Genomic DNA, 22,750 nt, shown 5'->3' on the forward strand with positions numbered 1-22,750 from the left:
CCCCTCACCGGAGAAACATTGACCAAAGTACACACATGTATCTGAATGTACAAAGAACAACAAAAGCAACAAAATTGTTGTCAAAGGAAAAGAAGTATTCCTGTTATTTAAGTCATGTGCATATCTACCAAGTAATATATGAAGAAAAATTAATCGGTTTGCATTTCATGTTAGTAAGAGTTAGCTGAACACGCATGATTTAATGCAAAACTAGAACTCTAAGCAGTAGATTGCTCTGGATTCTCTCCCCATCTCCTGTTTCATAGGAGGAATACGTGGATGTCGTCTGATATGAAAATCAAATCATCAGTGTTTTGATTTTCCAAAAATTCTATGCAAGAAGATGAGTATATGCTACTTCTTATTTTATGTAGAAGGATTTGACTTTCTTGCATAAATATTATAGTATGTCTGCTTGGTTCTTTCAGTGATAAGACCTGTTTTCTTCTGGGCAGCAGTTGAAGCTCAATCTCCTTGTTGTTAAATATCTTTTAAAATGTAGCATGCTCCTCACTGGAACAAAACCAGGCTTCCCAGTGTCAGCATTTCTGGGTTGCCCAAATTTTTAGTTTTGAATACCCTACCTTTAGTTGCAAGTTATGATGGGCTTATTTGTATTTGTTGATGATAAATATTCAGGTCTATGGGTTGCTTACTTGCACAGCAAACTATATTAACTTCCTGTGGTATTGGAAAATGTAATTTATAACTTACAAAGTAAACAACACTTGCTCTAATATCATTTTGGTCTGTAGGGTAAATAGTGTACAGAACCACAAATCATTGTGAACACAAGAACTGAATAGGTGCATCTGCGGGCAGAAATTGACTAAATGTGTTTAGATGCAGAACAAATTATCGATGATGACTGAGTATGTCTGCATGAAATTCTCCACAGTCTGCTGAGAAAAGCACTGCTCATCTCTCCAAGAAAGAATCCTCACATGTAGGGGAGTACAAGAAATATGTGTATTTATTTGTGTATGTGTTTACATGTTGACACCTTTCAGACTGAAATAATACTAGATACTCTGCTAACATGAATTTCAAAGTACATTGCTTTTATTTTATGGCAGCCCCTGAAAAGCTTTAACTCTGTGTCAGGTTGGTTGTAAGTGAGTTTTAATGAGGCTATTTCATCCAGAATACTTCTCTAGATCTTAATCTTCAGTGAAAGAGGCAGTATTACTGCCCTTGGTGCCTCCCAGAGGATTAGTAGGGCTCAGGGCATTGCCCACCCAGGTCACCTCTGGCAGGGTGCTGGTTCACTGTGTCTGTAGGAAGTAGACATCTACTGGGCAACATCGAGTTTGTTTCCCATCATTGTGTGCTACAGAAGATACCGTAAAGGGTCTCGAGCATTGTATGTGAGTTGGGTGTCTGGGCCCCAAATGTGCTCGTCGTGTCACCTCGAGCATTTGTTGCCCTCCGAGAAGCAAAACTTCCCCTCCCTCTTGCTCAGCCCATGTATCTGTGGTTTACTTTCCAAAACCAGGAGTCATACAGCAGACCTCAACTTCTCTTACACAACTTTTCAGTCATAGAAGATCAGCAAAGAATAAACATAAACACAAGGTTGAAGATGGGTGATATTGTGAGAGTAACTTCTGTTAGTCACACGTGGCTTTATTGTTGTCTCTGAATGAGGGACTCCAAGATGATATAACAGAGTGGGCATCTTTTCACATCTTGATATCCATCAAAACAAATTAATTCCATTATTTTCTACGGAAAGTTTGCACAGGAACGGTTTTGATGGATTACATCTGTGGCTGCTGACTGATTAGCAGCATGATAGATGTAGGCTTCATTTACAGGGATTTGCTTTCATTCATGAGGAAAAATTGAAGGTTTCTTTCAAGCACATTTTCTGCATTAAAACTTTGAAAAGTACTCAACAAATGGTAGACTTTGATTTCCGTTTGCTTAATGCCTGTGGTAATTAACATTTCTATGAGAACATTTTAACCAAATGTTCTAGTTTTTCCTACATTACAATGATTTTTCTTTTCTCTAGCAAAAGAATTTAATTGGTGCATGTATAATAACTGATTTGGGGTTTGTTTTGTCACCATATGATAGGAAACTGTTGCTGAAGGATTGATCGTTGTTTCTTTTTCTGGACTTCATTAATTTTATGATAGGCAATATGGCTCGTGGTACATGCATTCACCACAGATGTGCTCTGTCTGCAGTCCATCGTCTCATATGTGGGTGGAGAGATGGTATGTTTGTGAGTGCTGAAATAAACCCCATTTATCTTTGTCACACCAAAGGATACGTGCAACGTGCCATGTTGTGGAACTTGTGGTTCATCCTGGGCTCGCTCCTGGTAAGCCTGGGACATAGAAGTGATGGTGAGGGCAATTGTTTTTTCTCATGTTGTTTATTCTTGTCCCTTCTCTGTTCAGAATAGAGCGCAGCAAACTCTCAGGATTAACGTCAGGAGCAGAAGTAGCAAATCTGGGGTGAATCCAGCTGTAAGAATGTGCTCGGGGCTGTTCCAGGGTTGTGAAGATGTGGGAAATGAAGAATTCTGGGAAAATTTACTGTAATCTCAATGACTCGAGACAAAGACATTTCCTTGAAATGTGAGGCGAAGAGGACAGCAGTCTTCAAGAGTAATGCCTCCAAAACCTGACAAAGATCTCAAACTGTGTGTTTTCAATGAGTAAATTTGAGCTAGCTTTTCATCCGCTCCCTATCCCAGTTTTTCTCCCACAGCATTTATCCAGAGTAAGAGGGCAGATATTGCCCTCTCTGTATGGAACAAACTCAGCGATGGCCTCCTGTGCTGTCCTTAAGTGTTATTAATTTAAGAGCTGGAGCACAGGCAGGATGGTGGGTGTGCAGAAGTTCACCTTGTGTCCTGTGAGGCTCAGCTAGGTGCGTTTTGCAGCTGGGAGAGCAGGAGTATTTTCTCAGCTGTGGAGGAGAATGTAGCTAATGAAAGGAGTTGGTTTGTTGCTACAGTTGTTACTGAAAGCCTGTTTGCTCTTTTGAGGGACACATTTGGATCCCGTTGAGTCACAAAGGGAAAAGGTTTGATCTCAGGCCTTTCTGGGGAGCTTCAGTACAATGTGAAAAATCATTGTGCATTTTGTCTGGAAGATGTCATGCATGGCCTTCTCCTGGGAAAATCCTGATTGCAGACAGCAGCTGCATGTGTTACGGACCAAAAGATGTACGCTGACAGAACTCTGTATAGAAGATGTGGAGAAACTGTGAACCCCAAATAGTAGGAGACTATGAAGTGTTCACTCTACAATCAGGGTAATTTTCAACTCAGCAGATAGGGCTTCACTATTAATCATGTCAGTGACAAGGCCGAGACACGTACTGAAAAATTATTTACTACAGAATTATAGTATTAACATTTTGTTTTGACATTCATTTGAAATTAATTTGCAGATGAGGTAAAACCCTCTGTGTTACTCTGGAGAACTTCAAACCAAATTCTTCAGTTCTGAAGTTAAAGTTCAGGCTGGTGAGAGGTCCTGCCTTACAGATAGAGTGTGGAAAATAGCATTGCCATTCCCTTCACTCTTCCCTCAATGAAAACAGTTGTTAATTATTTCCAAATTGGTACATGTGAAAAAAATACTGCTGTTGGTTAAATAGTAGGTTTTCTTTTGACTAATTTATGTTTTAGGGTGGGGAAACATTTTGGCTGTTTCAGATAGAAGGTCTGTACTGACTCTCACTGCAAAGGCTTGTGACGTTCAAAGTGCTGGCTGGGCTCCCACAGAGCAGAAGACTGGATTAAGGAAACAAACCCAAAGCTTGAATCTGTTTCTTAAAGAAAGTTCTAAGTAGCATCGCATGCTACTGTTGGATATGGTGAGAGGGGATGGAGATGTGTGTGAAAACAAAGTGCTCAGATTTTGCATGTTACTGCCATTGAGATTGCAGCTGCATTTTCCCAGGGCATGGAAGGGGCTGCCCAGGGAGGTGGTAGAGGCACCATCCCCACAGGTGTTTAAAAAATGTGTAGGTGTGGCACTGAGTGACATGGGCATGGTGGGGATGGGTTTGCAGTTGGACTCGATGGTCTTGGTGGTCTCTTCCAGCCATAATGTATCTATGATTCCTTAGTAATAGTGAGCAGCAGCCCTGAAAATGTGTGAGTGCTGGGAAGCAGAGAGAAGAGGCAGAGGGCTGGATTAACCTGGAGAAAGTCAGGGAAATGAAGAAGTATATCTCATGACCTGAAAGGATTATTTTTGAGGAGCCAGGTTATGAGACCAAACACAGGCACAAGTTCTGCTTTGGTTACTTATGGCTTCCACCAAAATGTCTTCCATAATGGGGAGTACTGTGAAAACTAGGGACTTTTTCTCCTGAGTGGAAACTGAGGAATGTCACTTGTTAGGTAAATGTTAAAAATTTCTTTCCTTCTTTCATCAAAGCAGCTACCAGTAGTTACAATGCTAACCTGAGCCTGGAGCACTGAGGTGATGCTCCAGAGGCAGAGCTGTGTCTGCATGTGCTGCTCCTGGTGCAGGGGAACCCAGGGACACACTGCCTGAGCACTGCCAGAAGAGCTCTCCCTGTGCTAATTAGTTCATAACTTATGAGCTTTGACACGTTTTTGTTGGCTGTGCCTTGGGAAATGCTTTTGAATGGCTGTTGTTGGCTTTACTTTAATCTGTTCCCAGATTTTTTTGGCTGCTGTGGAAATAGATGGATTATTTAATTGTGTTCTGGAGGTTCATATACAGTCACCTGAAACCTGGTGATGTTAAAATAATAATTAAAAAAAAAAAAAAGTATATTGGTATTAAACACTTTTTCACTAAAAATAAATACTTAGGCTCCTGCTGCTGCAGAGCTGCACAGCCCTGGTCTGGCTGCAAGTGCATGCTGAGCCTCCTGTGCATAGATATTGCATTTACATTGTCCTGAAGGAAATCACACCTTCACTGGTCTGACAGAGACTCAATCTCTTGTGCTTTAGGAAGCTCTGCAGCCCCACAATGGGGAAATAGGTTTAAAAAACATGGTGGGTAGGGCTGGCTTAAGAGCCTGCGTTTCTCTGCCTGTCTGCTCTGCTCCAGGATCCATGATCCTCTCCTCCACGTGGCGCAGGCTCTCTGCAGCCATAGCAGCACACTCCTTGTGTTTTGGCTGCTCCAGCCCCCCGTCCACACACAGCCCCTTTGCTGAGCAATCCATTGCCAGTGTGTCAGAGCTGGGACGAGGACCAGCTCCTCCACGTGTGCTGGGCGGGATGCTGTTGCCGTTCCCCTCCTTTCCCCCATGTGAGTCGTTTCTCTATCACTCCATGCAGCTGCCATCCTCCCACTGAGTCACTTTGGATCTACTGCAGTGGCGACTCCCAATGACACAGAATTTTGCTGTGCAGTGAGCCAAATACCTGCCCTGTTGTTTTGGGCTGGGCTGGAGCGAGGGGGAGCATTGAAACGCTACACCCAAGACATGACTCTCCCTTCCACAGCTTTGTCCCGTCATTCACTTGGAACAAGGCTGCCTTTAGTCTCCAGTTCTTCAAAAATGGATTTGAAAGCTACACATTCTGGAGGAATATGTCCCAGAGCTGCCTGGTCGCTATTCCTAACGCTTGGCTGCTTCAGCTGAAATACCTTGGGCGATACTTTTCCATTACTCTGGTGTGTTGGGTTCCTGTTTGGATTTGAGCACGGGCAACGTCCTGGAGAGCATCAGGAGCATCTCTGCAGGCGCCTGTGCTGGGCAGGGAGGTCTTGTCGGAATCGCTCTCAGGAATCCACGTGAGTTATGATTTTGTGCTGCTCACTCCTTGTTTGTCCCACACTTGAGTTCTCTGTTGAATTAAGTAATGATCCTCTGGGCTCCCAAATGTCCATTTTTTTAAGCTTTTCCATGAAAAGGAGGTTTACAGTAACTTATTTCTTATTGAAAATAAAGCTAAGGAAAACCACCTGCAAAAGCTATGACTCTTGAAAACTGTCTGATTTTGCCAAGAACTGGAGCGTTGACAACTCTGAAGTGACTAAGTATCTTGTGCTTTACTTTCAATAAGAAAAGGGCAGCTCCTTCAAATTGAATTTTCACTTGGGGTTTATGGTACTTGTCTTTTCACCCAGCCCAGCTGCCCCAAATGAGGAGGTTGGCCCCAGCTCATCTCAGGTTTCATTAATTAGGCAGAAGGGAATGGCTCTGCACACTGTATGTTGCATAAGAGCAGTAAAGGAAATCTTTGCTTTTCATTCATCCATCTGCTGAATAGCACTGTAGTTACCTCTGCTAGCAAGATGGGCTGGGAGCAGCCAGCAGCAATCACTTCCAGTGCCTGGTGAGATCACAAGTTTCCGGATTGAAAGGGTGTGAAAGGAAGGGCTAATCCATGGGCTGGCACAGCCCAGCCAGGAGTTACTGGGCTTAGGGTTTTTCTGTTTTTCATACAAGAAAAACCTCTCACAAATTTCCATTTTTCTCCTGCATTTTAAAAGGATTGTTTTAAAATTGATACTTCCTTCCATCCCCTCTCTTCTTCCACTCGTAGTCTAAGCTATGACTGCAGCTATTTAATTGCTGCTGGCAGCTGCAGCAGAGCAGCAAGGTCTGGCTGGGGAGAGGTGCTAAATACACAGGCAAAATGCCTTGCATATATGGTATGGGTGTGCATTTGTGCTTCAGCCTCTACTGTACCTATTGCAATGCTCTTACCAATGGGATAGGGAAGAAATTCAGCATCAGAGAATGGGGCTGTTTGGTCATGGCTTTGTGCAACTCGAGCCAAATTGTACTGGGTAGCACCAGGGGACCAGGAGAATCCTTGATAGCATTACTGTCTTGATTTGTGCACAGGTGGTGAGTGCCACTACTGCATTCCCTTCTTGCTGTCTAACCATATTAGTGCACATGTGGGCTTCCTTCTCTATATGCATGAGACCTGGCTGTATAGATGGACAGAAAAACAGAGCAGCTCACTCCCAGCTCTTCCCTGGAGGGACTGTGCTCCCTGGCACAGCGCAGGACAAGTTGTGCAATTGTCTGCCACTTTCTGCCTTCATTTGGTTGCATCTGGCCCTGCATGCTGCTCAAAAGGAGAAAATGCATAGAAGAACATTACTGCTGGTCTTACTATTCCAGCAAAGAGCCATTTAGTGAGGAACATAGAGGTAGGATAGATAGAACAATAATTCTGCATACACTGTTTGCAAAGCTCTACGACTGGCTAAATCACAGATGCTTCTTCAAAACTGGACATCAGTGGGATCTCGTGTAGGTGTTCTCTGCAGTGGGCTGAATTTATTCTGCTTATTGCTTTTTGTTTATAAACTTCTGTCTTTTTTTTTTTCCCACGAACGTTTGAAAGAATGCTCTTGATCCTGCAGTATCTCTTTCACACATGCACACCTTCTGCAGTCGTTCTGCTGTCTCAGGAACAACATTCACCAGGAACGATCATGTTCCTGTGAAGGCTTTGAAGCAAAGCACCTCTTGTCACCTCTGCTTACCTACAGTGAGCCTTATGGTTTAGCACTGAAATGAAACCATCTGGACAAAAATCTCCCAGTAAAGTACTCCTCATAATTTAAAGATGTTGCACGTTTGAAATGTCTGGATGTTGTGTGGAACACATTGGTTTCATCAGCATTTTCAAGTAATACCAAACTGTTTTAATCAAGTCAACATTCTTCATTTTGACTTTATGTTATGACTTTGATTCAAGAAAATCATACTTTGAGTATATTGTTTTGCAGAAATCTCAGCATTTGTAACTTTCTGTCTGCATCAAAGTGTTAGTTGCAGTTCTGGTGGCTGCTGACGTTAGCCTTCGAGGTCATGGTGCACATGTACTGGTTTCATCTGCAGCGTGAGGCATTTTCATTTTCTTTTCCATGAAGACATGTGCTTGTCCTTCGTGTTCATCTGAAATCTCACTTCTTTAAAGCTGCTATAGAGTGTATTGCTTTGCCTTTCCTAGGTATCGTGTGGAAAGAACGAGCTGAGGAATCATTGTATGATATTACGATTTCACAGCTCTAGCTTTTGATGCCGTTAGCTAGTAATTAACTGCTGTCCCTACAGCCCCTTCCAGCAGCAAGGATCCAGAGGCTGTCCCACATCTGCTCTGTGGGTTGGGCAGGGCTCTCTCGCTCAGGTGGGAGCATTTTCTCTGTAGTGCTCAATAGTTGTGTCTGTCTGCTTCACTCCATTTTTTTTCTCTGCGCCTGACATAGAGGCTGCTTCTATGATATGCAAGTTTATGGGTTCGCGGAGGGGAGCCGTGGGTGTGGGGAGCAGGTTGGAGAAAGTACAGGGAAAAGGCAGTACTTTAAAAAAATAAAAAGAGATGCTTTTGTTGGAGTCAGAAACAAGAAGTCTCTGATGAAAGAAAATGAGCCTGAGGATAAGGAAAATTGTGATGTTATCAACAGAAAAAAGGCTTTGTAAGGATTTGGGCCTTATCAGTTTGAGGTTGGTAGCTTGAAAACTGAATATTCAGGGTATCAAACAAGAAAGGATACAGGGTATCTGAGTGACTGAACAAGGCACTGAGCAGCAAGTATGGAAGGTGGGAAGCAGAGATGATGCTCATCATGGCCCTGAGCATTCCAGCCCTCTGCGTGAGTGAGAGGAAAGGGAGCAAGGAAATAACAGAGGAAAAGCTGGAGGTGCCTGGGCAAGCATGCAAACCCCCGGGCAGCAAGGAGGTGGAGGTAGCTGGTCCAGGTAGGGCAGTGAGGCAGGCCTTCAGGAAAATGGGACTGTATTTGTGAGGTGATGGGAAGAATGCAGAGGGGGAAACAATCTGCTATTCCTAGGTTTATTTTGGTAAATCTTCAGCAGTCCTTGAACTTCTACGCAGGTGGGATCAATGGCTTTGTGCTTCTTACCTCAAGACAGAAGCTAATTTGGGGGTTTCTTGTTTGGAGTTTCTTTCTTGGACCAGATGTAAAAAGTGGATGTTGCATATAACCAGTGGCAACCAGTGCCCTGCCTGCATGCATGGCCAAATGTGGGGCTGTGACATCCAAAGCACCTGGAAAGAACTGGGATGGGAGAGGAGCAGCAGGCAGGGCTGGGCACAGCTGCACCAGCAGTGATCCCACAGGAACAGAACTGACTTCCATGTGCCCAAGCATTAACACCAGGAGGTACCGATGGGAGGGAACGATGACAAAATGCTGCTGTGGGAACCTTACTGAGGGAGCTTCTTTTTAACTGTCCTTCCATTCTTTGTTCCCTGGCTAAAGCAAGGTAATAATTACACACTTTGATTACCCACAGAAGCTGCTGGAAGTAGGATAAATTATTGATTCCCAGACTGCACCCTGAAAAATTAATTTCAGCACCACCTATTGCAAAATACTCCCTTGGACAAAATATCCTACTTCTGGGAGCAGTTCTGAAAAAGTGAGCTTCTTCCAAGCCACTAGCATACATTCTAAAGCTTTTATTTCTCATTGTTGGTGTCCGTTAGCATGCTGAACTAATATACTCAAATAGTAGTAAAAACCTTTCATTTATAAGAACTGCATCTCTGTACGACGTACTGAAGTAATTCAGATTCCAGGACGGAGCTGTGGAAATTCTCAGCACAGTTTGTCCATATCTTATCAGAACAGGCACGCTTTTCCCACGGCCTGGCTGCTTTCCAGCAGTGCCTAAGCAGACTTGTTGGAAGCCCGGTTTGAATGGGAGAAGTAATCTTTCTGAATGGATTTTCTGGCAGGATTCCTGTTGCGTGTGTGGTTTATTGTTCTTGGTGATGTGTCTACATTTAACCCGCTAGATAAAAGTTTTAGGGTCTTTTTTTTTTCTTCTTTTTTTTGGGAGGGGTTCTGGAAAAATAATCAGATTGTAAATTCTATAAAATGTTATACACAAACTTTTTTTTTTCTGTTTTATCTACTTTTCCATGCTAGGAGTATAGCATTTTGAGCATGCTTTTATGTAAAGGCCAACAGATTATTTCCTTAGACTTTTCCACGGTCAAAGGACTGAATGATTAAATAACAACAACTTTCTTTTCCTCAACCCATTTTAGCAAAGTTTTATCGTGCCGATTCATTTGATTTTTAAATAGCCATTCTGTTCACAGCGTAGCAGTTCTGTATAAAGGAACAGTCGTGCTGTCACAAAGAAAAGAAGCGGTTCCCACTGGTGGCGTATCCTGAACTGGAGCAAACGCTTGGTGGTTGTGCATTGGTTGTAACTCCAGTGTATGCAATCAATCCCCCGTGCACTGCAGGCCTGCTGTGGAGCTGAGCCAACTTTTGAGCTGAGGATCCGGCCTCTAATATGTATTACAGGATGGCTAATATGATGTTTAACCACTCGGTAACAGCAGTATACAAAGAAGTTCTATTTTAGCACCGCTGGGGCAAGAAAATAACTGTTAATGCTGAAAACTGAAGTGCAAATGATTGCTAAATGGAGGAAGGAGGCAGAACTCTTGTTATTTCAAGTTCATATGTGTTAACAGACAAATTTTCAGGCTGAGTTTTGGCCATGAAAGATCCTTAAGATTTGGATCTTTGTAATTAAAACAAAGAGATTAAATATCTTAAATTTGCATCTACAGAGGAGCAACTGTCTATTTGTTTATTATCTGCCAAAAAAATCTCTTTTTTTTTCCTTTTCCTAGAAAGAATGATTTAACAAAAGGACATGAAGTATAAAGACCTTATTTTTATTTTAATATGCATATATATGCTGAGCAGATTAAAAATAGAATAGTAAAAGCCTTTTTTCTTTTTAGAAATAGGCATTGGAGTAGGGGGGGGGGAGGGGGAAGAGCTTGTAACTCCAAACTTAGTGCCTACAATGCTTGGAAGACTTTATGATTAATTTCATACTTAGGTTTCCAGATGTTGGATTTCATCCCAACTTTTAAAGACCTCTAATGTTTAACAGGATATGTGCTGAGTGTAGTCTTTAACAGAGTTTTCTTTCATAATTCTAGGGTCTATGAGAAAAGGTAACTCGGGAAAACGCTGCGGAATTGGAGCTGAATATACAGCCTTCTAGAAAAGAAACCAGCAACGCTTAAAAGTGCACCTTTGGACTGGAGCTGTGTTTTTGGGAAGACTATGGATAGGCACCAGAGCTGGCAGCGGAGCTGTCTGAATGCTGCCTTCTTCATGCTGCTGTGGAGCGGCATTTCCCACGCACAGAGGGACTGCACAGGTGTGGAATGCCAGCCCCTGGACAACTGCATCGACGACGTGCTGGAGCCCGGTGAGTGCTGTGCCACGTGTCTGCAGCACGGCTGCACGTGTGAAGGCTACCAGTACTATGACTGCGTCAACGTGGGCTTCGTCAATGGCAAAGTACCCGAAGGCCAGTCTTACTTTGTGGACTTTGGAAGCACTGAGTGTTCGTGCCCTAAGGGAGGGGGTAAGATCAGCTGCCAGTTCATGCTGTGCCCAGAGTTGCCCCCAAATTGCATTGATGCAGTGGTGCCAGCGGACGGGTGCCCTCAGTGTGGAAGAATAGGCTGCCTCCACGAGGGGCAGAAATACGTAGCAGGGCACACTTTCCACATGCCCCCGTGCAAGGTCTGCCATTGTCCAAACGCTGGCGGTGAGCTGATGTGCTACCAGCTTCCCGACTGTAACACATTTGCCTTAAATACCGTGAGTCCCATGGATGCTGAAGACAATGAACCAGAGAGGCACTACGACGATCCGTACAGCTACGACCAGGAGGCACCGGAAGGAGACAACACCCAGGTGGAATCTCCAAAAAAATACAGGAGCTATTCTTCCCATTTCGAGCAGGAGAGCATCAGCCAAGAGCAAAGCGAGGATTACGACTACCTACCAGCCAGCATTGCTCCTTCAAGTTCAGCTGTGGCTGATACATATGCTGAGGAAACAACCACTCCGCTCACCACACCAGCACCAAAGCTCCTCTCTGAATTTCGCAGTGCCACAGAAAGAACTGAGCGAAAGAGGGTGCCCAGCACCACTCCAGCACCTCCTCAGCAAACAACACATAAGGAAGCCCCCGTAACAACCATTGCTCCTCTGGAGCACACCACAGCCACAACCGAGACACCCAAGCAGCTGGGGAAGGACAGGAGGCCAAAGGGGAAGCAGGGGGACAAGGAAAGGAATGAACACGAAAGAGCACCCCATTCTAAAATGAAAAAGCACGCCAGAAAAGAAGACCCGGGGAACAGTATTCATCTAGACTTGAAAGAGGTGAATTTAACAGAGCCAAGTTCAGCAAAATCTTCCCACGAAACACATGAGGGAAATGCCTTTCCCAAGGTAAAGTTCAGTGCAACAACCTCTCCCCCTGTTGCTCTAAAGGAAGACCGTAGTCAGTCATCCCAAAAGCAGTCACAGACACTCTATCGTTACCATCCTGAGGAAGATGGGGACCCCAACTCTATTCACGCTAACCCCAGATTACCAGAAGGTAAGAACTATTTCCAGTGTAGATGTGTAGAAGTCTGTGTAACATTTACTTGCAGTGGCATGTCTCTTTCCTTATTTTCACTCCACACAAAAGTCAAGCAAATCTCCATTTACCTTCTTTTAGCTCTTACTGAAGGTGGTTAGTCTTTCATATGACTCCACAGCTACTGTTCCACTATTGCTTGCCTTATTTTGATTTCGCAGACTGTGGATGGCTTTTTCTTGTGTTTTAACTTTATTTCAGATAATGATATTTCCTTTCATTATTTTCTCTTCTTCATTTCTAATGCAATGTCAGAGAAACGTTTTACTGTACAGGAAAGAAACTGGATTTAATTATTTATCTGTTTGGATTCTCCGTTTACCAGCTGAATGTAATCATATTTGTAGCTTTCATCTTTTACTAGAGGAAGGAGTGAGATGGTTATGCTTCTAGGGCACAGTGTGCATCCTACACAAACATTTACAGCACTTGCTGTAATATTTATCCTATGGCTGAAAGGCTGTCTAAGCTCATTAGTACAAGAACTGGGTAGATGCATTCGAACACCACTGAGGACTAGTACAGAGAAAGGACTGCCTCCTGCTTTGAGTTTTTTTGGGGGCTGGAAGTTGATGATGTTTATGATCAACTGTGGCAAGTGTATGCATTTCCTCTCTGCCTCTGGATTCCTCTTGACATCTTCAGTGAATGTTGATTATATGCTTTATGCAGTGCTCATTACAGTAATGAATGCAAACTTCATCGCTATAAATTAGCACGTATACAGCTCATATTTTCAATTCATTTTTCATCAAATCAAGAGTAATATCTCCATTTTCAAGATGTGGCACAAAATGTTCTCATGAGAACTCAAATGTATAATACTTGCAGTCCGAGTCGAGAATACTGATTACTCCCTAGATAGTGATATTTCTTCCTGGGTTACCTAGGTAGCCTATATACATGTTAGTCCATCTACTCAAGAAGTTCAAGGGGGATAGGAGGTGGTAGATTCGAGAAAGAACTGAGGCTCTAGGTCCCCATGTAAGCAGCATGCCTTGTTTACCAAATAAAAGGGGTATGAGGTCCATGCATGGAGATGATAGCCCCTTCTTTCTCTTTCACATATGTTTTTACCGTAAATGTTGACTTCATAGTCAGTGAAAGCAGCCATAATCCGAGTCAGACCTTGATGTCTTGATTTCACCAGAACAATGCTCTACAAATCAGTTCTACCTGCAGAACTTTACTGCATTACAGTTGTAAGCCAGGCAGCTTTCAAGGAGGCAGTTTGAACCCAGTGCCTTGAAATGAGAAAACACTGGCTGCACACACATACCATGCAGAGGGATGTCATTAACAGATGGAGGCTGTCAAATGTGATGTGATGGATAGTTTAAAGCCTTACCTCTGTGCTACCTTCCCTTCATAGATGCCTGTTTTATTTCACATCTAGATACATTTGTTGTGTGAAAGATGAATCTCCTAGGCCTGGCTGACTGATGATCCAAAGGGTAAACTGGTTCCAGCCTTCCAGTTTGTCTAACCTGAATGAGAGAATAACACCTGTGTTTGCTCTGTGAAATGTGAGTGGTGAAAAGTAGGTGCCTAGATTGTGCACTGAGTTCACCTGCACTCAAATTTACGCTGCCGGGCTATGCTTAAAGCTCTTCCCTCATTTCTTGCAGCCTACCACAACATCTCTTCTGAGCTGTGCATCAAGGCTGTGTTATACATAGGTCTGAGTTAGTGAACAAGAACCTATCTTTGATGATATTTTAATCCAGTCTACTTAAATTGCTTTTTTTTTCCCCTTCTCAAAAATGAGACATTGGTGAAACATCCCTAAATTTTCAGCAATAGAGGTTAAGAAAAACTTCTGGGGTGAAAGAGCTCTTCTATAGAACTAACTGCCACATTCTGGAGTCTCCCTAGGATGCTTTCAGTCTGTCATCCGTGGGAACTGCTGGCACAGGACTAGCTGAGGTTCTTGCTGGATAGCAACAAAAAGTGATGCTTGTGTGCTGTGAGGGAGCTGCAGATCCTTTCCCAAAAGCAGAAGTCTCCCTGGACCTGACTAGTTGCAGTGCTCATGCCTAGGGACTGCTGGATTTTCACTTGTGGTGGTGGTGTTCTTTTAATTGATGTGGTTGTGACTCATGTGAGCAGATCCATATGTTCCATGTAATAAAACACATACATCTTCTGTCTCTTTGGTGATTCCTGAGCTGGTGATAGAGGGCAAGTGAAGACATTAGTCAGCCTTGAAAGGAAGATTAATTCTGCCTGCAGATGTAGAATGAAAGCATAAATTTTGTGCATGTTATTTCTAACTACGAAGTGGTGTAATCTGCTCAAATTGCCAAATACCTTTTCCTCTCATCTTTAAAACCTGCATGGCCGTGTTGCTGTTCCCCAGCAGGGCTGCTGCTATCATAACAAAGTGTTGCCACGCCTCCAGCTGCACTCAGCTTCCCCTTGGAGGCTGCACACAGGCAGCCCTACCAGGGATGCGGGTAGGCCCAGCTCTCTGGGCTGCAATGTGAGCCAGCCAGCCTCCCCAGCTCTGGGGAGGACTTTCTCCAGCACGGCTGCATGGGGATGCAGGAGCCCCCAGGCTGTGTGTGCCCAGCATTGGCTGCCCTGCAAAGCAGGCTGGCCTAGGGGATTGCTTGGGTTCTTTGTGCACTTAATTGACTTCTCCTGCTTTTCTCATCAGTCTGTGTGTGGGGGTGGACTTGCTTTTTTTTAGGTTGTCCTTCCTTGAAATCTTCAGTACACTTACTAAAATTTCATCTTAATTGGTTTTTTTTCCCCTGTGTTTATTTGGGTTCCCAAGTCCCCAAGTGATAGATTTTTTTGTGGCTCTGGGGACTTTCTACATACTGTGTTATTTATTTTAGTATTTCTTTCTCCCTGGAGCTTAGAGAAGTATAAGGGTCTTCACAGAAACATTCTAAAAATTCATCTGAGAGTAGATGGCTATTGCAATTTTTTCCCCTTCGTATTAGCTGTGTCCTGGCATCAGATCTCAGTGGTTGGATCCCTGGTGCCTCTGGTTAATCCCTTGGCTTTGTGACTTATATTTTATGTATCTCACTCCAGTATTATATGCAGCTGAGCTTTCATCTCCCAAGTCTCTGCTGCCTCTTCTGCAATCTTATGATAGAAACAACATGGAGTAGGTGCTCGGATTAATTTTGCCTTTTCATGCGCATTCTCCTTTTGTGCTTCATTGTCCATCTGTATGTCAGCTGGAGGCTGGGCTGGGCCAGATTTGTCTGCATGCTGCTGCTGCTGTCAGGCACAGGTGTGTACAATGAGATGTGCTATAGCACTGTGTTTCACAACCTCCAGCCAAAGCTATCTATTTAGCATTTTCACTCATGTTCTCCAGCAAACTGCCATTTCTTTCAGGATTTCTTCCTCACTACTGTTTTAGAATCATAGAGTCATTTGAGTTGGAAGGGACTCTTAAAGGCCATCTAGTCCACTGCACTGAACAGGGACACCTACAGTTCCATCAGGTGCTCAGAACCTGCTCCATCCTAACCTTGAATGTCTCCAGGGTCAGGGCACCGCTGCCTCTCTGGGCAATCTATGCCAGTGCCTCACCACCCTTAGTGGAAAAAGCTTCTTCCTTATATCCAGTCTAAATCTCCCCTCCTTTAGTTTGAAACCATTTCCCCTTGCTCTGACACAGCAAACCCTGCTAAAGGGTCTGTCCCCTTCTTTCTTACAGCCCCCCTCTAGATACTGGAAAGCTGCTCTGAGCTTCCCTCGAGCAGCAGTTTTGCTGATTACCTGGGTGCTACATGTGGTTGGGCCCATGGCTCCTTACAGCAGCCCAGCACTCACAGCCCCAAGGGAGGGAGTGGGCACTGCTGCGGTCACCCCCAGTGCCCTGCAAAAGGCCCAAGGGGACACTGGTGGCTCTGGGGAGCTGAGCCCAGCAGATGGTACCTGCCCCAGCAGGGCTGGTGGCTGTTGCTGCACAGGGGTTCACCATCCTCTGCTCTGTGCCACACCGCACCACTCTGCTGTGGAAACACTTCTGTCTTCAAACTGAGTGCACGTCATAGATCCCATTTGTACACTGAAGAGTTCTCCAGCCACATGCAGACCTATTGAAGCTGCTGTGGCAAATGCTAATTTACCCACTCCTAAAGGAATAGTAAGTGTAAAGTAGAGGTAATTACTCAGCTGAGAAAGTGTAAATTAAATACTGTTACCAAGGGAAAGGATGAGATTGATAGAGACTATAGTCTTTATACAGTCTCTTTCCAAACATTGATCTTATCCTGTCATTTACTGCAGGAGCAACAGAGGGAGATTTAATTTCTGTATTTCCTATTTCCTCATAATAAAAATGCCCCGAACAAGGAAGGGCTTAATAAAACATATTTAAAGATCTTACTGTCAAGTTTTTATTATTTTTTTCCTACTTGTTTCCATTTCCCCATGCACTGCCAGAGCAGTGCTGTTCCTTGGATAAATGTAGCTCAGGTAGCAAGCAGCCTCGTTGTGAATGTTTTATGATTTGCGTTCTGCTTTTGGCAGCCTGAATAGCAATTTGTGTCTAGCTGGAACTATTGTGTTTCAGAATAGAGGTATTTTTCCACTTAAAAAAAATCACCAGTTGTGGATGAGTTTATCATGGTCATTTTCAGAGATAAGGATAATTGCTCTCCAACTGAAGTAAATTCCTGAGACAAGATCAGTGGATTGGAAAATAGCACTCAGTGCAAGTGAATCCTTATCAGGAAGGAGGCACTGGGAGGCTCTTGTGCAACTCCTGAGGATGTAGGCAGGTTTTCAGCCATCCCATCTACTGTGTGTTTGCTCAGGGACTGAGGCTTATGAAGGAAGACCTTGCCTTCAGAAACTGAGGACAGATGGGAAAGAAGAGATCCGTGGAGCACGCCTGCACTGAGGGCTTCCCTGAGCACACCAACCCTCCAGCCCTTCGTCCTGCTGCTGCTGTAAAAGGCACAGAGGGTGGGAAATGCTGAGAGTGAAGCTTTGGAAACAATCTCAAACTGCAATTACTTTGTGTTTTTAAATATTAGGTGATGTGTTCTTTCATGTTTACTTGCACTACCTCAGGCTTAAATCTGTATTGTATAGGTCTCAGCTCTCTCTGCAGCAGGAAGGAATCAGCTCTGAAACCTCAAACTAAGATAACTGCAGAATAAAAATAAACCTGGGGAGAGTGGGATGTAGGGAGAAAAAAGCCTCCAGGCCAGCAGTATGAATTGGGCTGAACTGCAGCCTCAGGTGAGTGTTCAGCTGTCTCTTGGGTAGGCACAGCTTTGAGAGGGGTAATGGAGGAGGATAGCTTGAATGAGTGTAAGGCAGGCAAGAGTACGTACAGAAAGAGAGGGATGAAAATACAATAAGATAGAGAAGCATTTTAAGGGAGAACCACAAAACAGCTGTTGTTCTGCTCAAAATGTCATTCCTACCTTACCAGGTGGTATCTGGATGCCACCGTTATCAGGGACTTCTCTTCTTAATCCCCTCCCCTTGCTTATCTCTTGCTACTTCCTACATTAATGAGAGCAGTAACTTCAGGCTGGTGTGCACTAAACACTGCTTGTGGCATGGGGCTGTGAACACAGCACGCGAGGGTAAAGCAAACCCTGCCCCAGCCACGTCAAAGAGAGCATTCACACTGTTTGCAGACTGTGAAATAAGCAGTAGCCAAAGGTATCAAATCTCCAGGTGCTGCCCTGCCACATGTGACTGAGCTCCTGCTTTCAGTGGATGCACCACTGAGCCCAAGTGAAGTGCTCTGAACAGTCCCTCTTAAGGAATTTCAGCACAAACCAGGAGCTGACCTAACCTACCCGCCTGGGCATGTCGGCAGCAGCTGAAGTGTGAGTATCCAGACTTGCCCTAGCCAGGGGCACACTTTCTAGGTCAGTGTTGATGTTTTTGTGTTTGTGTCTAGTTGATTTCTCTGGACAAGTTGCTGCATGAGTGCTGCTCGCCTGTGTGTGTTTTGGGAGCTGCTGCAGGTCAGGCTGTTGCTGGCTTTCCAACTGGCAAGGTTCCATGTGATCCACAAAACTCTGAGTTTAGTGCATTCTTTTTTTTTGCTTTTATTTCATTTTTCTTTTTGCAAGAATCCCCCTTGTGAGCCTCAGCCCAAGCCTTTGTCACCACAGACCTTGTTCCAGTCATCATGTGTCCCTTTAATAGAATGGAGATACCTGCCAAAGGTCACGAGCTCCTTGCAAGTCGAGCTGTTGGAGAAGATGGGTCTCTGTTTTCTTCTCCTCTCCACAAAGTTGAACAGAGCAGCTGCTTGCTTCAGTGTGATCTTATTCATAAGGCTCCAAACTCCTGGGGGCAATGGCTGGCAGCTGCAATGTGTGATACAAGGTGGGATGAACTTGTACGTTCCTTCAGGTCTTGCTGAAGAGCAGAATCTTTTTCTCAGCACTTGGTGCGATGATGTGGCTTGGTCAGATTTTCATGCACTGCCACACGTTTTATACACTGTGCTCTTCTCCCTAAAGCACAGGTACTATTTATTAGTCATTCAGCTGGCTGGAGCACTTTCTCTTATACGGGAATGCACTGTGGTAAGTGCTGGCACCAAGGACACCTGCAGAGACTGTTTGAAGAAACAGTGAAATGGGATGGAACTTTGGCTTCCAGCAGGGAGTGCATGCCTCACTGCTGGCCCTGGTGTGAATTCAAAAGGCAGTGTTTGCCTTGGACAGGTTTTCCACAGTGACAGGGGACACAGGCAAGTATTCTCAGACATCCTTTAACTTCATGGGATTTGGGTACCAAGGCAGTTTAAATCCAATATATTGAAATAATCAATGTGACTTGAGTTTTGAGCATCTAACTTATTATGACATGTTATCACCTAAAATCCCTGGGCATCAAAATATCTTTGGAAACCTACTCTCTGTACCTATTTTGTAGGGGTAAAACATCGTCCATCTTTTGTGATAAGTTAGTTTCATCTGTGGTTTGCAAGAACATTTGATCTCAGTTATGAAATTAAAATGTGCTGGAGACAAACTGTGGAATTGAGATGGGGGTCGTCTTGTGCCACTTAATTAAGCTCTTGAAAACATGAGACCCCTGGGCTCCTGGGTATCTCAGATGATGGCACCTGCTCTTTATAGCATGTATCTGAGAGTACTTCTCTTTAGAAACAGAATTAAAATGAGACTTATTTGGAGTAGTGTTTGTGGCGTTATAATCAGTCACTGAGGTATTGACACAGAGTATAGCTTGTTAGAGGGAAGCAAATATAAGTAGTAATTTCTGTTCCAAATTTTGTCAGACAATAACCTTTTGAACAGTTTCAGATATGTGGGCCAGAGGAACATAGCATATGCTTACTCATGACAGGATTTGTAATTTCATTACCCCAGGTCTCTCAGCAAGCCATATCTCTTACCTCTCAGGGATTCTTAGGTAACAAGCCAGCAGTAATTGGGATTTTATAAAGATCTCCTTATGTGTGAGTGGGTTTTATGTTTTATTGACTATTCCCAATCTGTCTGTACTGTGTCTGAGATGACTGATTGTCTTCCAAATCCACCAGAAACTCCAAAACTCCTCCCCCAAAGCACTGGTGTTGCAGACACCAAGCCCAAGTCTGAGAGAAGGACAGGGAAAAAGCAGTCATGCTATCATTTGGATCAGCACACTCTGCTGCATGTTGCCCTGCCTGTACTTGGGGCGGGGGAGCTGTGTTGCCTCTCAGAGCCCTTTGCCCTGCTGCTACAAGCACACTGCAGGGAACAGGTCTGCAAGCAGTGATGGTATAGAGCCTGAGGGTCTGCAATTGCTCGCTACCTGATGGAGCTTTGGGATTTACTCCATCAATGAACCCTGCTGATGATGATGTACCTCATTAGGTGGCAGACAGTGGCTAACACAGCTCTGGGTATTAATAGCGAGGCAGCTGCTCATTGCAATCTGTCTGGAGACCAAGGGGCAAATGAGGTGCGCAGGTAGGGGCATGTAGCTGAGGTTAGATGTGTCCAGCTGCCCATGGCAGACTGGTCATGCTGGGTGCAGTTCTGACACCAAAAAAGGAAAAAAATAAAAATGTGGAACTATAATTCCTTCTCCGTCCTTGTCACATCTAGCATTAGGTGGGATGGTTGGTGGCCCTGTGTGTGGCAGGGGGGTTGGAGATTCATGATCCTTGAGGTCCCTTCCAACCCTGGCAATTCTGTGATTCTGTCACAAGTGCTAGCTGCTTTTGTGTTGCTTTTGTGAGCTATAAGGGTGCTGCTTGCATTTACAAGGGCTCCGAGAGATTTGTGGTTTTGAATTACTGAATATTAAAATATATGTTTATGGTTCCAGCAGCTCTGGGTTTAAAAACTATTAACAGAATCATAGAGTGGCTTATACTGGAGGGGACCATAAAGCCCATCCAGTTCCAACCCCCCTGGCTTGGGCAGGGTTGTCACACACTAGATCAGGGTGCCCAGGGCCCCATCCAATCTGGCCCTGAATGCCTCCAGAGATGGGACAGCCTCACTGTCCTCTGAGTAAAAAAAATATCCTCCCAGTATCTTACCTAAATCTCCCCTTTTGCTGTTACCAACCCTATGGCAAGCTACTGCTTGCATCTTGGGCAACCTGTATTGCAAAAGAGTTAGGTTTGTTTACAGTGTTATATGCCTTTCCACTAATGTAATTTAAGTTGAGCATGTGAATGTGTCTCATGGATAAATAAGTTTTTAGGATGAACTTTATTATGTATGAGGTCACTGTGTAAAAATTTAATTTCAAGAAAAATGTGCATCTTCTCCCTTATGTTGGTGAGCAACTGTGATGCATCTTTGCCTTTCATACTTGGTTATCGCAGAACATCATAGTGGATTTATCCCATCCACCTTTGCTGCCTGTCACTTCCTTCCCTTCCTATAGGCTCAGAAGAGCCAACTTTTGTGAACTTGTGGTTAAGGAAACATCCTTTCACCTGTGTAAGTCACCTGCCAGAGAGCTGGCTTATCTGCAGAGAACAGAACTGAGGAGAAAAATCAGCTCTTGCAGGAAAATTTCTGGGGATGCTTCAGGTTCCTTGTTGTTATACCTCTCACTATATGTATGTTACTTCCTGATGGAGTTTTGGAATGTGCTGTGTGTGTTACTTACTGGAATACTTTTCTGAGCACAGATTAAATGGGTTAACATTATAAGGTTATACATCTTGTATGAAGTGAAGAATCAAAAATATTCCTTGTATTCGTGTTCCGATTAAGACATCATCCTAAAGAGTTTTAGGAAACAATTATTTTTCGTTGCCAGGGATTTGTAACAGAATGTGTTATGCATAATACCAAACCTTCTGCGAGTCAATAAGTGCATGACATATGCAAAGGGAATTCCAGAAAGTATAGTTCCTTACTGAAAAAGGGCCTTTTTAATGAAAGCAGAGATTGCTATATAAAAAAGTCCTTTGCTACAACTCTTTTCTTAAGGTTAAAGTGCCGATTTGCACTGAAAGCAGAATGAGAAACTTTTGAATTGGTTTAAAGATATTTAAAAAGTCTTTAAATAATGATTCTGAGAAATCAACTAGCAGGAAGACTTGTAGATAAGAATATAAAGTCTATTAATTATTTGTTTGGTGGCACGGAAAGCCTTATACTCAGCACATGCTCAAGGAATTAACAAGTTGGTGGCTATTTCTCTGCAATGCACAAGCAGGCGCAATTGCAGTTCTTCACATAGCTCTATAAAAGATCTTGTTTATGGCCTATAAGCTGCTCCGGATTAGTATAATTTTCCCTTATCCAAGAATTTTCCTCTGCAATTTGCATTAAGTTTTCTTGTGTTGGAATTGCTTGTTTCATGAAACTACCAGTAGTTGTCATTTCCAGGTTCAAAACTACAGTATTCTAGCCAAGGGATTTTGTAAGATATTTACTCTGAGTAACTGTTTCTGTTGAAGATAACACACACTTAAGTAATGTCTCGTGTATTAATGATAAAACTTATACTGGTTCTCAGTCAAAGCTGATAAGCATTGTCTTAACTTATGGCACTGAAATCAAAAGAGAGTTTGGTACAAAGTCTGTTTTGCATTACCAGGTTACATAAATGTTTAATTTCAACTGGTTTGGATTGAATGTAGTCACAAGCAAGTTGTGGTTTTGCTTGTATCTTTAAGTGGGATTGGAGATAAATGTGTAGGCTTTCCAAAATCTTGTGTACATGTCCCAGGACTTTGGGTTGTTGCAGTAAACTAATTAATGTGCTTTAAATATATTCTTGAAATACAGAGATGTGCCTTGCCCAGATATGGCACTGGGCAGCAATGTTCTCAGGACTGCACGTACCCTTCTCCTTTGTGCTTGGCCCCAGGCACAACAGGAGACAGCATGTGCTGTGGTGT

At 43.6% G+C, this 22,750-nt stretch overlaps 1 protein-coding gene across 7 annotated transcripts in view; it reads left to right on the forward strand.

Moving 5' to 3' along the window:
* Positions 1-22,750, forward strand: part of FBLN2 (fibulin 2) — a 106,726-nt gene that overhangs the window by 23,506 nt on the left and 60,470 nt on the right. For 5 of the 7 annotated variants that reach the window (XM_090148128.1, XM_090148127.1, XM_090148123.1 and 2 more), the window contains exon 2: positions 10,919-12,381. In XM_090148128.1, coding sequence (XP_090004254.1) covers positions 11,046-12,381 — 1,336 coding nt within the window. In that variant the 5' untranslated portion in view covers positions 10,919-11,045. Of the gene's footprint in view, positions 1-5,282; positions 5,751-10,918; positions 12,382-22,750 lie in introns of those variants that run through there. The other 2 variants (XM_090148125.1, XM_090148129.1) reach the window with 2 other exon arrangements.

This window comes from Phasianus colchicus, chromosome 11, assembly GCF_987193195.1.
Source record: "Phasianus colchicus chromosome 11, bPhaCol1.hap1.1, whole genome shotgun sequence".
In the NCBI taxonomy this organism is placed as follows: Eukaryota; Metazoa; Chordata; class Aves; order Galliformes; family Phasianidae; genus Phasianus; species Phasianus colchicus.